Source organism: Lithobates pipiens, unplaced genomic scaffold (assembly GCF_037356315.1).
Source record: "Lithobates pipiens isolate NorthernLeopardFrog02 unplaced genomic scaffold, aLitPip1_a1.2 Scaffold_8, whole genome shotgun sequence".
Taxonomy (NCBI): Eukaryota; Metazoa; Chordata; class Amphibia; order Anura; family Ranidae; genus Lithobates; species Lithobates pipiens.
Genome location: NW_027507903.1, coordinates 382,966,415 through 382,983,863, shown reverse-complemented (window position 1 = coordinate 382,983,863; position 17,449 = coordinate 382,966,415). Strand labels below are relative to the sequence as shown.

The window sequence follows — 17,449 nt, the reverse complement described above, 5'->3', positions numbered from 1 at the left end:
ATGGAAATACATGACCTTACCAGCTCATGGTTTCATATAAAGTCCCATAGGGATGGAAATACGTGACCTTACCAGGTCTTGGCTTCCTTAAAGTCCCTAAAATTATCCTTTTTTTCATTTGAAATTCTAGATCCATTGACTTCAATAATACCCTTGATACGAGCCAGTGATAATATTTTGTCTCTATAATGGAGCATTTTTAAGATAAACTGCCTTGGATATTTGCCCACAGGTGGGGGTCTAGCAGGAATACGATGGGCTCTCTCCACAGCGAAAAAAGGGTAAGGTTTTGTTTGTCAAACACTTCTAGCAACCATTGCTCTATACATTCTGTTGGCTTCCCCCCTTCCAGACGTTCAGTTATAACAAGGATTCTCACATTATTCCTTCTGAGTCTATTCTCAAGGTCATCCATGCGATTTGCAGTGCGACCCAACTGCACACCCATTTCCTTAAAGTCTCTCTGAATTAGACTCCTCTCATCCTCCATGGTAGCCATCCACCCCTCCACTGCAGATGTTCCCTCACGTACTTTCTGCATATCCTGGCGCATAATAATCACATCTTCCCTGAGATGATTAAACTGAGTAGATAGTGAAGTCAAGGTATAATTACAATTTTGTACTGCCAGGAACACATCCTTAATTGTTGGTTCTCTCCCCAATTCAGCTTGGGTAGGCAGAGCAGCAACACCTGAGACATTACCCCTTTCTTTTTCCACTTTTCCATCAGTCCAGCAGCCCCACTCTGCTCTGTTTGCATTGCCCCCTCCGTTATCTCACATGAGACAACCTTCCCCTTTTAATTTCTCTCTGTTCTCATCACCTCCTCCACCTCATCCGTCTCCACCTCCCCCGGGACCTCATCAATCAATTTGCCTTTTGTTATAGTAGAAGTATTAAATGTATAATGCCGCGTACACACGATCAAACAAGAGGGTGGAAAAGTCCGGCAAACTGAAGTCCGCTGGACAATCCCCCCGTGTGTAGCCTCCGGCATACTTTTTTGACCCGAAAGTACGGCGGACTTAGAAAGTAGTTTTGCACTCCAATCTTCCCGCCGGACTCGCATTTTGGCGTACAATCCGGCCCTGTGTATGCCAGTCCGCCGCACTTTTGAAATGAGCAGACTTTTCCCGCCCGGAGAAAAGTCAGCTAATTTCAAGCGGGTCTCCAGGTAGGCGGGGCCCGCGAGGGAGACATCGCTGGCCCCGCTGCCTGGTATGGGCTTAAAGGGGAATCCCAACCTTGAAAAAAATCGGCGTGGGGGTCCCCCCAGGTCCACATCAGACCCTTATCCGAGCACACTACCCGGCCGGCCAGGAAAGGGGGGGACGAGCGAGCGGCCCCCCTCCTGAGCCATACCAGGCCGCATGCCCTCAACATGGGGGGTGCCTTGGGGAAGGGGGTGCCACGCGGCCCCCCCACCCCACAGCACCTTGTCCCCATGTTGATGAGGACAAGGGTCTCTTCCCGACAACCCTGGCCGTTGGTTGTCGCGGTCTGCAGGCGAGGGGCTTATCGGAATCCGGGAGCCCCCTTCTGTTCTTCTGTTCTTCTCTTCTTCTTCTTCTTCAGATGTTGCCGCGCCGAGTCCTCCGCTCACAATGACGGGGACCGGGCACGCGGCGACTTATATAGGGACATCCCGGATGATGTCCCCGCCCATTATGGTGTCACAGTCCCAGAGGATGCTGGGACTGTGACATCATAATAGGTGGGGACATCATCCGACGATGTCCCTATATGTCCCTATATAAGTCGCAGAGTGCCCGGTCCCCGTCATTGTGAGTGGAGGACTCGGCGAGGCAACATCTGAAGAAGAAGAAGAAGAGAATAGAAGAACAGAAGGCGGCGGCGGCAGCGGCGACAGAAGACCGGGCCACCGCCTGTAAAAGAGCTAGAAGAAGGCACGGTGGCCCGGCAGAAGAACCGAAGAGGGGGACAAGAGGAAGAAAGCCGGGCTCCTCCGCTATTAAAAGAGCTAGAAGACGATAGCGGAGGAGTCCGGCGAGAAGACCCCCAAAGACGGAAGACCCCCGGAGCTGTGCAATAAACTATTTTATCTTCTGTGTTTTTTTTTTTGTACTTTACTTTACAGGTGAATGGGTAGGGGTACATTGTACCCCATACTCATTCACATAGGGTGGGGGGCCGGTATCCGGGGGCCCCCTTATTAAAGGGGATTCCCGGATTCCGATAAGCCCCTCGCCCGCAGACCCCGACAACCAACGGCCAGGGTTGTCGGGAAGAGGCCCTTGTCCTCATCAACATGGGGACAAGGTGCTTTGGGGTGGGGGGGCCGCGCGGCCCCCCCTTCCCCAAGGCACCCCCCATGTTGAGGGCACGCGGCCTGGTACGGCTCAGGAGGGCTGGCCTTTCCTGGCTGGCCGGGTAGTGTGCTCGGACAAGGGTCTGATGTGGACCTGGGGGCACCCCCATGCCGATTTTTTTCAGCGTTGGGGTTCCCCTTTAAGTCCATACCAGGTGGCGGGGCCAGCGACGTCTCCTTCGCGGGCCCCGCCTACCTGGAGACGCGTTCGAAATGAGCGGACTTTCCTCCGCGTGCGTGGGTGAGTCCATTCATTTCAAAAGTAGGGCGGATAGTACAGCGGACTTAGTACGCCGTATTAGTCCGCTGAAAAAGTGCCGTGTGTGGGCAAGTAGCCCGTTCGGAAAGTCCGACGGACAGTCTGGCGGGAAGTCCGCCAGACTCAGTCCGTCGGATAGACGGCTACGTGTGTACGCGGCATTAGACATACCAGGCCTATTTGGCCTTCAATTTACATCCCAAGTCTCACTCCAAGCAAACCCTTCCAGCCTTGCAGCTGCATCCTTTCCTCTGTCCTTTTTCCCTGCCTGGTGCAAGGGCTGAATAGCGCTCTCCTGTATACTTTTCTCTCCTGCTGTTCCGCTTGTTCCAGCCTCCTTGAGACGCTTCCTCATTGCTCTTGTGACTGGTGTTGTAAAATTTTCTGCGACCCATGCAGAATTCAGACCGCATCACTTGCGGTGTGGCTCAGTCACTCAAACAGCTGGCGGCGGGGTTTACTGCGAATGCACGATTTCATGGGCCTTGATTGCGCATGCGCGGGATCTAACCGAGGTCCAGAAATATTATGCTCTCGGGTGGGCGCAATCGGAGAGATGGTTAAATGTCAAAAACAGCCCAGCCTACCCCACTAACACACCCCGAATCGCGCAATGCGCAAATCTTATGTATGGCCAGGGCCCAGAAAAATTATGGACTCGAGGGGACGGGCGGAGGCGGAGAGTTGGTGGGAGGGGGAGATAGAGGGAGCTTGGAGAGGGGATGGGGCCCCGTGCATAGCACTGAGTCCAAGTACAGTACATTGTTCTGCCATCAAATACGCTGCCACTGTGCCCAGCAAACGCCTCTTTGCGCCCAGCAAATGCCTCGCATGCGCAGTAAACCACGCCGTCAGCTGTTTGAGTGACGGAGCCACACCCGAAGTGATGCGGTCTGAATTGTGCATGGGTAGCAGAAAATTTTACACTGGGCACTGGGCTGCATGCTTATATATGGGTTTTCCCTTAAAACCCCCACGCTGTTTTTCTTTCAGCATTTTTGACTGTCGACATTCTTTTGTTTACATTTCAACTGTCAGTGGGAAAGCCCACTGACAACTGATGAGTCATCGGTTGTTAAGAATGTGGTGGCAGGCTTCCGGCCTGCTCGTTAACAACCAGCTATTCTTCACACAGAATTAGAATTGGTTGATAAGTTTTCGACTGATTCCAATTTGAATTCATTCCGAAAATTTGGAATTCATTAGAACATTAACAAATGAAAATTAAACAAAACTAAACTAAATCAAACTGATTTCAAAATGAATCAGCAAAACAAAATTAGTAACACATAGTTGCCAACAGTTCCAATTTTTGGGACCCTTGTCCTGATCGGAGGCCATTCCGATTCAGGATTTTGCCTTTTATGCCCAGGGAAATCAGGAATGTTTGCTTTTGCACTTTTGGAGCAGCTGGTTTTAACAAAATGGCCGCCGGCGCCTCCACTAGATCGTTCCTCCTTGTGTTCAGTGGAGAGAGGAAGGGGGCGCGATCCATGCAGCCAATGAATCGGCTTCTCTCTTCACAATACTAAAGCCGGGGTTAGCTGCACGGATCGGCCCCTCCCCTCTCCACTGAACACATGGCGCCGGCCGCTCATGGAGTTCCTTCTGCTCTTGTCTCAGTGTAAAGCCCAGGCAGCAAATTAACTTTAATGTACAGGAGGGGGGTTAACTATATAAAGGAGGAGGGGGGTTAACTATATACAGGAGAGGGGGTTAACTATATACAGGAGGGGAAGGGTTAACTATGTACAGGAGGAGGGGGGTTAACTATATACAGGAAGGGAAGGGTTAACTATGTACAGGTGTACAGGAGGGGTTAACTGTTTACAGGAGAGGGGGTTAACTACGTACAGGAGGGGTTACTATGTACAGGGGGGATACTATGTACAGGGTGGGTAACCATGCACGGGGGGGTAACCATGCACAGGGGGGGTAACCATGCATGGGGGGGTAACCATGCACAGGGGGGGTAACTAGGGGGAGAGGGGTAACTATGTACAGGGGGAGGGGGTAACTATGTAAAGGGGGTGGGTAACTATGTACAGAGGGGGTAACTATGGCTCTACCTGAGACACTGATGTAAGGGCTGAGGCTGGGAACACTGGTGTAAGGACTGACTCTGCTGGGGGCACCTGATGCAAGGAGGGACTATGCTGGGGGCACCAGATGCAAGGACAGACTCTGCTGGGGGCACCTGATGCAAGGAGGGACTCTGCTGGGGCAGGCGACGTGGCTAGTGACATGCTCAGGGATCCCACTGACTCGACATTATGGTGAGTTGAATGATTTAATTTTATATTACAATGTAATAACAGAAATAATGCACTTCAATCATCCTGACACTATAACAATCATGGTGCCAGGATGATTGAAGCGCTAACACCAGGTGTTTGGAGTATCTTTTTCTGCTGATTGTTAAACTTTCTAGAATACACATATTTCTATTGTTGTGTAGGGTCTGGGGCTGCCTTCCATTCATTCCTCTATCCCCCTTTCCCTCTCCATCCCTCATTCATCTCAGACTCTAACCACACCCCCTTTGAGCCACGTTCATTTAAGTCATGCCCACTGTTTCACGTAAACCACGCCCATTTTTGCCACACTGTTTCTTTTTTTACTATGCCACTCCTACAAACGCCCCATTATAATACGGCCCTGCCTACAGCCAAAAAAGTGTCCCGCAATTATTTTTTACAATGTTGGCAACAATGGTAACATAACAAACACATCCTTAAATATGCGAAAACACATTGTTTTGTTCTGCACATGTCTAGCCATATGTAAATTAAATTAAATTGGAAATTAATAGAATGGATGGTCTATTGCAACACAATGGAGGTGAATTCTTCATCACTGATAGAAATTCTGTATGTTTTGAAAGTAGTTCTAAAGCGAAGACATTTTTACCTTACAGAATATGTAAACCCAACATTTCATATTCCTGATATGTGCCTGATGTACCATGTATTTGTATGACAAAGTTTCCTGTTCTCTTTGTATTGCTTCCTTTGTGTAAAATCTCGTGTTCCTATCATTCCCTCTGCTTTACTATTAAAAACTGACACTCACACACTGTAGTCTCCTCCAATGATCAGACTTGACACCCCCCTGCACATGCTTTTACTGGGAAGATCAGTTTACTGCTGTTTCTCCTCCCCCAGCTCTTATACAGCTGAGAACAAAGGGAATGTTATGGTTTATAAAAAAGGGTAAAAAAAAAAAAAAAAAAAAAAAAAGTATTTTGATTTTTCTTTATATATCTATATACAAATGTATATCTATTTTAAACTCAATGGCTTGTTTTACAAGGTGAGGGTTTAAAGTCACTTTAATGCATTCTGTGCATTGAGCTAAAAAATGTCCTAGTAGCAGTATCGCCCCCTTCCCCCCTAAACACTTGAGTCCTCACTCAATCCGGCACTGTGCTCATCTGTAGTGCTCTCTCTGCTCTTCTGCATTCACAGGACAGAGAGGCAACAGCGGAAGCCACTGTCTCCTGCTGCTGCCAATCAAATCCTGTGAGTAGGGAGTGGGGCCAGGATGCACTATTTGTGTCTATTGAAGCCCACATCCTGGCTCGAGAGTCCAAATATGCGCCCCATAGCACACAGTTTTCTATGGTGGTACATGAAGCAGAGGAGAAGCCTAGAGAGCTGACTGAAGACCCCAAAATAGGAGGTTCAGAGCCACTCTGTGCAATTTCATTGCACATAGTAGATGAATATAATGTTTATTATTTTAGGAAAAAAATAATTAAATCTTTACAACTGCTTCAAAACATTTCTGTTCACTTCAGTTCTAATGGGCTTTAATACATACCGTTGCAGATAAATATATGCTTTTTTGAAAACGTTTTAATGAAGTTGTACACACAAATGTTCCACAAAATAGGATGACCGACATAAGAAAAACATCTGGAACATATTCACAGCTGTTGCCCTCTAGAAGTCCTCCCAGTTCCTTGCACAGATTTTGTGTAATGTTTTCAGGTTCCTTATTCTGCAAGGAAAAAAATGTGATAAGTTAAAAAAAATGAGCAGTCATATAAATAGCTATAATTCATGAGCTACAGCTATATCATTAAAGTAAGTGTTTCTTTACTCTATAAAACCCTACAGTTCATAAGTAGGGACAAGCCGAATGCACTTAAGTTTGGTTTGGGGTGGGTTCAGGGATTTTAACCAATTTCTAGCCGGCGCACGCCAATGTACGTCGGCAGAATGGCACAGGCAGGCATATAGGCATACAGGTATGTCCATTTCTATATGCCGCCCTGCCATCATGTGCGCGCCGCCTGTGGCACGCTCGCGTACCGGTAGGGACCCCGTGAGTCCGGTCGCGGGTCCCACGGACTGGATCGCTGCGGGGATACCCGCGATCGTCTCACGGGGAGGCTGAACGTTCTGCCCAGCAACAAGTGATGCGGATCTCTGCTCCATGTGATTGGAGCAGAGATCAGTATTCACTAACACAAAGCCCAGCCCCCCACAGTTAGGAACACTTTACTCCTACACTGCCACCCCCTGGTTAACCCCTTCACTGCCAGTGTCATTTACACAGGAATCAGTGCATTTGTATAGCAGTGATTGCTGTATAAATGACATTGGTCCCAAAAATGTGTCAAAAATGTCCAATGTGTGCGCCATAATGTCGCAGTCACAAAAAAAAAAAAAAAAAATCACTGATCGCCGCCATTACTAGTAAAAAAAAAATAATAAAAAATTATTAATAAAAATGCTATAAAACTATCCCTATTTTGTAAACGCTATAACTTTTGCGCAAACCAATCAATAATCGCTTATTGCGATTTTTTTTACCAAAAATATGTAGAAGAATACGTATCGGCCTAAACTGAGGGAAAAAATGTTTTTTTATATATTTTTGGGGGATATTTATTATAACAAAAAGTAAAAAATAATGTGTTTTTTTCAAAATTGTCGCTCTATTTTTGTTTATAGCGCAAAAACTAAAAACCGCAGGGGTGATCAAATACCACCAAAAGAAAGCTCTATTTGTGGAAAAAAAGGACGTCAATTTTGTTTGGGAGCAACATCACACGACTGCACAATTTTCAGTTAAAGCGATGCAGTGTGCAAAAAGTGGTCTGGTCTTAAGCCAGCAAGATGGTCCAGTCTGAAAGTGGTTAACTGAAGTTCAGATGCCAAATTCAAACACCAATGAGATTAATAGTTGCCAAATCTTATTTATAAGTAACTGGCATTTCCCAAACGAATAGGTAAGGGATTATCAAACAAAGACATCTGAGGATGGGCACTGCCATGGGGACATGTATCAAAGTAAAAAAAAATTCAAAAGTGATTTAACCACTTCCAACCCCACCTATAAATAATATGATAGCTGAGCGGAGGCGCTGCCATCCTGGGTGAACCCTATATGACAACCTACCAGGATTTCGCCTTGCACTCACTCTATGTGCTGTGCTGCGGCATGAATGCTCACCCGCTGTGTCCAGTGGACAGATCAGTGTACCGAGCCCCTGCCGGTACCATGTGTTTTCTGTGATCAATCACAGCAGATCACATGGCAATTCGTTGCCATACATTGAGAACTATTGTTTTGATCTATGTGATTGGTCACAGTGATCAAATGGTACAGACAGAGCCAGTCCCAGTACATATGTACCATGTGATAGTTGTGGCCAATCACAGCTTCACAATAGTATACAATGGATGAATGGATATCATTCATAAAAAATTGTTTATTATAATAATGATTTTCACTGTTATAGGCAATCATAGTGTGCAAAAAAAATCCCAACTGCCTCCCTGAAGGAGGAGAAAAAGTTAACATGACTAAAACTTTAATGTAGCTGACAGAGCAATATCTATTTATTTTAGGGTCTTGTTTGTCATGATGACCACAGCATAGATAAGGTCTGGTAAGAACTGGTTTTAAAATGATGTCTTCAGACAAAGCCAGAACGTCAGCATTAGTTTAAATTATGTTTTTTGATAATAGCAACCATCAGCAAAAATACTAGTTTAGACTGTGTGAGATCCTATGTTTGTATAGGAATTATGTGTCATGTGATGAACTCTGCCCTCCCTCCCTCCTTTCTCTTTAAGTTGTACAATATTCTTTGCTCATAATTTGTATAAAGATGTGATTCTTACCATTAAAAGCAAGCATTCATTGAATTACTCTCATCTTTGTTAGATGCTTCCCGAGCTCCGAAAGAATTCTACTGATTGTCCAGGTCTAAGCAGATTTAACCCCTTTGGTAGACTGATTGTAGAGAGGTTAATTGTTTTGGGAAGCACAAGCACATAAAAGATAGTCTTTGGGAGACTAAACTAGAGGCTCTTAAGGAAGGAGCCAGACAATCACTGGAATTCTACCAACCTTTCACTTTTTCTTTCTACCACAGAATATTGTATTATATTGTAGAATATTGTACTGTATAAGAATATTGTTTAGAGCTTATATTATTGTTGTACATTGCAAGAGGTTCTTGTAAGGTAAGACGGTAAATTTGTATAGGTTGTTTGTAACCAAATTAAGACTGGGTAAGAGAGAAAGTAAAGAATACCCCCACCTAATCCTAGATAGACATGCAAGGACTATGTGGTCAGAGTATGTGAAATGGATTATTTTTTGATAAATCTTTTCATATACGAAATAAAACTGGATAAACTGGAAGAATGTGCAGTAGCTCACCCTTCCTACGCACAGGTGCAAATGACCAATTCCATATGGATATGATCAGGGGATAAGAAAGCTTTCCCATGGTACACAGGACACACTGAGTGGGACATAAAGTAAATGAAGGAAACAAGGACCCCCCTACAGCTCAAATAGGCCAAGAGGAAGCAACCTCTTCAGGAAAGATACAATCCTTGATAGTGAGTGACTTTGTCACCGGAACTGTACTCTTACATCATTCATTCAGGATAATACCTTCATGCCTGGTAAATCTTTTGGGAAGAAATGTAATAGGAATCTTAGAAATTTTCTTGACTCAAAGAGGGGGAGTAGCCATAGAATTATCACTGTTCTTTCAAACTGAAGTCCCTCCCCCATTTCCACAGGACCACCCCCTCTGGGCTAAAGACAATCTTGATGTAGGATATATTTAATGTACCCATTACAAAGCCAGACTAAAGCATGGAGTATCCCCAGTTTACCATAAGTAGTACCATCTCTCCAAAGAGGAGGAAGGTATCAGACCCGTTATTGAGCAATTCCTGAAACAAGGAATTTTAAAACCCATCATATCGCCTTATAACACCCCATAAACCCAGTCAAAAAGAGTGATGGATCATACAGGTTTGTGCAGGATCTCCAAGCCATAAATATCCTTGTGATTCCAATTGCCCCTATTTTACCTGATGTGCCAGCTCTCATTACCTCCATACCTGCCTTTGGCAGTGAGTTTTTCAGTTATTGATTTAAGTAATTTTTTTTTCTCTGTCCCTGTTGACGAAGAGACACAACTACTACTGGCGTTTTTCCTATAGAGGGCACCAGATAACCTGGAATCGCTTGCCATGGCTATATAGACTCACCTGTAGTCTACTCAATAGCTCTCCAGGCCACTTTACAATCTTAGGCACCTAGCCATGGTTCCATCCCTCTTCAATGACCTACTGTTGTGTAGTCCCTCCCAGGAAGACTGTCAGAAAGACTGTTTCACTGTTAGAACATTTAGCACAGACAGGTCACAAATTGTCTAATGAAAAGTTGCAATGGTGTCAGGAAACTGTTGAGTGAATGATTAATGCGTTCGTGTAACTTAAAACTGCTATGGTAATGGCTCCTGGTCTGGGATTACCTGAATATTGTAAAATGTTTCATTAGTTTGCAAAGGACAACTATAAAACCATGGCTGGGGTCTTTGCACAAGAGCATGGAGGAAAGCCGAGACCTGTAGCCTTTTTTTCTAATGTAGTCCGAGTTCCAGTACAAGATGTGGTGTCTGAGGGCTTTGGCCTCATGTGCCATGGCTGTAGAAATGGCTACATCATTTACATTAGGTCCCCCTACGGAAACACACACACACACACACACACACACACACACACACACACACACACACGCACACACGCACACACAAAGGGAAATGCACTGGCCAACGCCGCTGCTAAACAAGCTGCTTTGACGGTCCCAGCCTTTATTTAAATGTACCCCCAACTTTTCCTTGGGAACAGGTTTTGCAGGACCTATAGGCTATGGCTCCACCAGCAGATCTGGCCTATTGGCATACACAGGGTCTGACAATGAGTCCATGAGACTGGACTCATCGCCAAAGAGGGAAAACCAGGCATACCAAAAGCAAGTGCACCTTTATTCATCTCACAGTACCATGGCATAGGACATAAATGTTAACACAAGACATTGCAAATAGATTGGAAATTCCATATCACCCACGGAGTTCAGGTATAGTGGAAAGAATGAACTGAACAATTACAGATAAAATAAGGGAAGCTATGGGTGGCACATTTGCCAAATGGAAAACTGTGCTGCCTGTGGTTTAAACAGAAATAAGAATGACCCCTTCCAAGACCAATCAGTTGTCCCCTTTTAAGATCCTGATGGGTTGACCTTTTGCCATTCCCTGGATTAAGAAACCCTTGGTAATAGAGCAGGGAGATCTGAGTTTGATACAGGAGGAATATTGTAGAAAATTTATTATGTAGTTGAATGGCATCTACAATAAAATATTATTTTTCATTACCCTCACAGGAACCAACACACAAGTTCGTGGTCGTAATTCACCAGGTGAACCAGACCAAGAAGCAAGATTACCCTTTTGGCCCACCCACTTGCGTAGTCGCAGTGACCAGAACCGCTGTCCTCACGGAACAATCCGGAGTCTGGATCCATGACAAGTGGATAAAGAAAGTACCACAAAGGACCCTTAAGCAAGACACAGATATAGGAGGTCAAACAGGTGATGCAAAGAGCGAGTGAAACAGATGATAATAAGACTGAAAAAGATGAACTCACTTCTCTCACAACAGACTTTTGGGAAAGCCTTGTACTCTTTATGCTGACACTGATGGTGTTTCTGCCCACATGGATCATCACTAACTGTATCTATCATCCTGAGGACTTGGGCACCATAAAGACCATATGCAGCCCCCTTCTGATGGAACAGTAACACGACAAAGGAGGGAATCCAACGTGGAGGGCCCAAAGGACTCATACCCCCTACTGATAAAATGTTGTTACTTCAGTATAAGTATTCTTTTTCTCAGAGGTCAGGTTATTACAAATGTTGGGTATGTAGTAAATTGCACCCAAGCACACTCCAAATTCCTCTTTTAGCTGCCCCTGCAAATATAACCCAGAACGTAATACAAATTTAAATACTGTTTTGAATAGGGGAGCTGGTATCGACAACCCTGTGAGTTTTATTTTGAACTAGTTGACCATGGCCGCCGTTTTTGAAAGTATTCAGGATACTATAAGCCAATGATCATTTTCCCTAGGGGATAGTGTGTATGAATGTTGCGGCAAGGAATGCTATCCATGGGTACCAGTTGTTATCCGTGGGTGGTGTTATTTGGCCTCATTGATTCCAGTTATGGAAATCATATTGGATGAAAAAGGAAAGCACCAACATCTTTTGAAAGCTAGAGCATACCCCAGGCAACCCCTTAAAAATGAAAAGAGAGTTGTTTTATGATAAAGACCAAGCCTGGGCATGGCTTCCCTCATGGACGGGATGGGGAATAGAAATAATTAAAAGATTGAATAACTACTCCAAAATAATGGGTGAAGTTATGGAAAATAATTATGTAGACATCAAACTGTTTAGTATTGAACAAAGGGCTATTCGTAAACAACTAGATATGCACAAAGTAGCTATCGAATCCAGTGCTGCTCTGACTGGACTCTGAAGTAACTGAGGACTATGAATGCTACACATGGATTCATAATACCAGTATTGGAATACCTGATTATTATGATTATGATATAATCGATAAACACAGAAAGGAGGTGTCAAACCTCCAAGCTGAAGCGAGAGATATTGCCAAAGATGAGTTGAACTCCTTTAAAGGACCAGGAAGTTTTAGTGATTTTTTTTTTTGGTTCCATTTTCTCTTGGTTCTGACAGGCAGGAATGTTAATTTTAATGTGCCTGGTTTTTATCCTTGTTATATATTGTTCAAGCTTATTCAATGTACTGCAATTATACAATGCAACAAAATGACCCCACACATAAATCATTAATTGATCATGGTGATATCACGTTTTTGATATAAAAGGGTATTAAAGGAGGAGAAAGAGTTAACATGACTAAAACTTGTTTGTCTTGTTTTAAGAACTGGTTTTGGGGGGGGGGGGCGTGGCAGACACTTCAGCACAGAGCTCCCGCAAATCACTCTTAATTGATCCGGTTTCCAGCAGTGCAAACAGCCCGGTCTCACCCCTACTAGTGTGGGAACAACTGCAGCACAGTCCTGCAGCGTCGGTTGCAGATTATAAGCTATCATGACCCGTGGAAATAAAGGAGATGGTCCGCGGTCGGACTTCCAACATGGCGGCGCTCTGTCCTCTACTCAGAAGGCCAAACTCAAGGAGGGGTAAGTAAACAACTGAAAGACCCCAAAAAAGGGACCGGAGATCCCCCCCAAAAGACATGAGATACTACGCTATGAAATTGACAAGAAAATCTGACCGGTGCAATATGCCTGACCTAAGTGCAGACACAGAGAATGGTGTGGCAGGCATGGAGGGCAGTGAGATGGGGGCGGGCACTGCGGCCATGCTTGAGCAGACAGACAGCCACACTGAGGAAATGGAGGAGTCAGAGGTACTGGAGAGGAGGAGGGTGAGCAACTTGATCCTAGCTGTCAATAAATGCACTGCCTCACTTAACAACCTACAAGTCCACTTTGGGAGTTTAACCACTTTCAGACCGGACCAATTTGCTGGTCAAAGACCAGACCACTTTTTGCGATTCGGCACTGCGTCGCTTTAACTGACAATTGCGCGGTCGTGCGACGTGGCTCCCAAACAAAATTGACGTCCTTTTTTTCCCACAAATAGAGCTTTCTTTTGGTGGTATTTGATCACCCCTGCGGTTTTTATTTTTTGCGCTATAAACAAAAATAGAGCGACAATTTTGAAAAAAATGCATTATTTTTTACTTTTTGTTATAATAAATATCCCCCAAAAATATATAAAAACATTTTTTTCCCTCAGTTTAGGCCGATACGTATTCTTCTACATATTTTTGGTAAAAAAAATCGCAATAAGCGATTATTGATTGGTTTGCGCAAAAGTTATAGCGTTTACAAAATAGGGATAGTTTTATAGCATTTTTATTAATAATTTTTTATTATTTTTTTCTTACTAGTAATGGCAGCGATCAGCGATTTTTATTGTGACTGCGACATTGTGGGGGACCCATCGGACATTTTTGACACATTTTTGGGACCATTGTCATTTATACAGTAATCACTGCTATATAAATGCAGTGATTCCTGTGTAAATGACACTGGCAGTGAAGGGGTTAACCAGTGGGTGGCAGTGTAGGGGTTAAGTGTTCCTAGGGGTGTGTTCCTAACTGTGGGGGGGTTGGGCTTTCATATAGTGAACACTGATCTCTGCTCCAATCACATGGAGCAGAGATCAGCGTCACTAGTTGCTAGGCAGAATGGAGAAATGCTGTTTACTCGGCATTTCCTCCATTCGGCCGCTCCGTGAGACGATCGCGGGGATGCCCGCGGCGATCGAGTCCGCGGGTCCCGCGACCGGGGTCCCGACCAGCGCGGGAGCGCGCCGCCGGCGGAGCGCTCCCGATGGCAGGGCGGCATTGAATATTGGACATACCTGTACGCCAATATGCCTGCCCGTGCCATTCGGTCGACGTACATCGTCGTGCGCTGGCCGGGAAGTGGTTAAAGGAGGAGGTTAGCCTGGTCAGACAAGATCTTCAAAATATAAGGGAGTGTACAACAGCTGCTGAAAGCAGAATCAGTGATATGGAGGACAAGCTGCCTGCCATGATTAGAGAATCCCAAGTAACTACTCGTTTAGCCAAAGCCACAGACTCGCCTGCAGAGGATTTTGAGAATCGATTGAGATGCAACAATGTGCGGATAGTAGGCCTACCTGAGAAGGTGGAGGGCCGTGACCCCACCCAATTTGTGGAGCAATGGCTTACCGACACTTTTGCCAAGGAGGGCTTTACACACTTATATGCTGTGGAAATGGTTCACAGAGTCCCGACTAGACCACTGCCACCAGGACACCCCCCACGACCCATACTGGCAAGACTGTTAAATTATAGAGACAGAGAAATCATCCTGAGATTGGCAAGGGAAAGCAGGAATGTTCAATTTAATGGCACAAGAATCTACTTTTATCCGTATTTTTCTGCGAAGGTACAGCGGAGTAGATCACGCTTCTCAGCGGTTAAAAATCGCCTACAGAGGCTCGGGGCCTCCTATGCAATGTTATACCCGGCAAAGCTCTGCATCACCTCTGGGGGGCGATCACATTTCTTTGAGAATGCCACAGATGCTTCCCAATGGCTGGATGCAAACAAGAATGCTCTCAGACAGGATCAGAGGCCAATAGCAGAGGAAGACTGACAATCTTAATACTACGACATTTCAGGATATATATAGTTGACTTACCCGGCTCTCCATCTTGATTGAGAGCCCTGCTGGAAACGTACAATGATCTAAAATTCTACAAAATGTGAGTTCAGAAATGTGTTAGTCTATGGCAGTGATGGCGAACCTTGGCACTCCAGATGTTTTGGAACTACATTTCCCATGATGCTCCTGCACTCTGCAGTGTAGCTGAGCATCATGGGAAATGTAGTTCCAAAACATCTGGGGTGCCAAGGTTCGCCATCACTGGTCTATGGAAACTTCTATGCTGCCCCTTACTTCTGTTCGTATTGCTGTGTTAAGCGAGCGAGTGGACAGTGCCTGGGACCTGTTGTCCCCAACCCTTCAGAAGTTATGCAAGTTATGTAGGTGTCAGGAAGTACAGAGGAATCAAGACCCGCACATAACCTGGCCTGCACAGGCTACTTCATATCCCTGTCACACCACACCACAGCAGTTTGGAGCACCGTTGCACTTGTTGAGACATTATTCTTATTTTTGTTTCCTTGGAGCACTAGAGAGGTCTGATACTGAGTATATTACAGTGAACTCCATGCTCAATGCATGGTCAGGGCTGCTATTGAACAGTGGAACAAGTATGTGGAAGTAGTAACTATGATACAGGAACTATCAGGGAAGAGTAGCTTCCCTAGTTACCTTGCACGGTACTGAAAAATACTATTGGGATGACTACGGTAGCAATAATTTCCTGGAACATCAGGGGACTAAATGACCCCTTAAAACGTACCATGGTGTCAACTCTGTTACATAAATACCTGCCTGCTATTTGTGCCCTACAAGAAACACATCTTACCGCTGACTCTGTGACTTGTTTGGGTTTCCGATGGGTGGGGCAGGCATATCAATACACTCACACCTCGTTTTCTAGAGGTGTGAGCGTGCTGGTGCATAGTTCGTTGATTTGAAGATTGACGATGAGGGAAGGTATATTTTTTTACCGTGCCGCCTCTATATTCTTAAATGTATTCTTGCCTTTGTTTATATACCTCCATCATATGATAGCCAGATTCTTAGAGTATTTCTGGAATTTCAACTCAAATACTATGAGATACCATTGCTTGTTTTGGGGGATTTTAACTGTTATATTAATCCAGTCTTAGACAAACACCCATTAGTCACCAATAGCAGGGGAACTAAACACACAGCTCAGAAAAAATTTATAGATGAGGTGGGTTGGAAGGATCCTTGGAGAGCAAAACACCTGGGATCAAAACAGTTTTCATGTTTTTAAAACAGTTTTCATGTTTTTAAAGAGTCGCTCATTGTCACGCATAGATTTATGCATATGCTCATATGCGTCAGAACGATACGTTTTGGGGGTTAAATACACCCCCGAAGTGTATCGGATTATTCCCCACTGGTAGTGCACCTAGAGGTGCAGCTGCCATTGGATCTGGCTAGAGCTCCTTAGAAGTTAAATGCCTTTTGGCTCCATTTATTCCCCTCTCATGAGCAGATTATGACACAAATTACACAGACTTCTGGCAGAGCCATGCAAATGAGGCAAATGGCAGTATTACCTGGCAATACTAAGAGGAATCTTTATTAGCGATTAAACGCAATACGAACGCTCAGAGGGAGTCCATGGAACAGTTGGCACATGACGCTGAGAAAACATTTGTCGAGAACCCAACAGATAGTAATAAGGAGGCATGGGTGGCAGCTGAGGATGCGATGCACCGTATGGCCACCTTGGCGGCAGAGAACAAAAGATTTTTTAACAGGGCTGCCTTCTATGAGGAGGGGGAACACACGGGTGACCTCCTAGCCAAAATTGCTAATGACCACCAAATGTCCCCGTCTATTGGGGCATTACGGACAGACACAGGACAAGTACCTAACTCCCCTTCCCAGATAATGTCCACCCTAGTAAACTATTACTCCTCCCTCTATGAATCTAAACAGATAGATTCCCTGAACAGTTTTCTGAATAATGTACAACTCCCCCAGATGTCTTACTCTTTTAGGAAACAACTAGACGCCCCCTTAACATTGAAGGAATTGCAGACGGTGACAGATGCATTTCCTAACTCAAAGGCCACAGGGGATGATGGCTTGCCCGCATAAGTGTACAAGCAATATGCAGAATGTATATTACCTAGATTGCTGAAAGTGTTTAACAAGCCTAGGAAAGCAGGAGAACTTCCCCAATCAATGTCTAGGGCCACTATTGTGCTAATACTGAAACCACACAAAGACCCCCTTGATCCAGGGTCATATCGCCCAATTTCCCTACTACAAAATG

At 44.9% G+C, this 17,449-nt stretch overlaps 1 protein-coding gene across 6 annotated transcripts in view; it reads right to left on the bottom strand.

Annotated features, from left to right (window-relative positions):
• LOC143964154 (electrogenic sodium bicarbonate cotransporter 1-like) overlaps nt 1-17,449 on the bottom strand; it is a 1,025,456-nt gene that overhangs the window by 217,682 nt on the left and 790,325 nt on the right. For all 6 annotated transcript variants that reach the window (XM_077473848.1, XM_077473849.1, XM_077473846.1 and 3 more), the window contains one exon: nt 6,413-6,592. In XM_077473848.1, the coding sequence (XP_077329974.1) occupies nt 6,413-6,592 (180 nt within the window). The remainder of the gene's footprint in view (nt 1-6,412; nt 6,593-17,449) is intronic.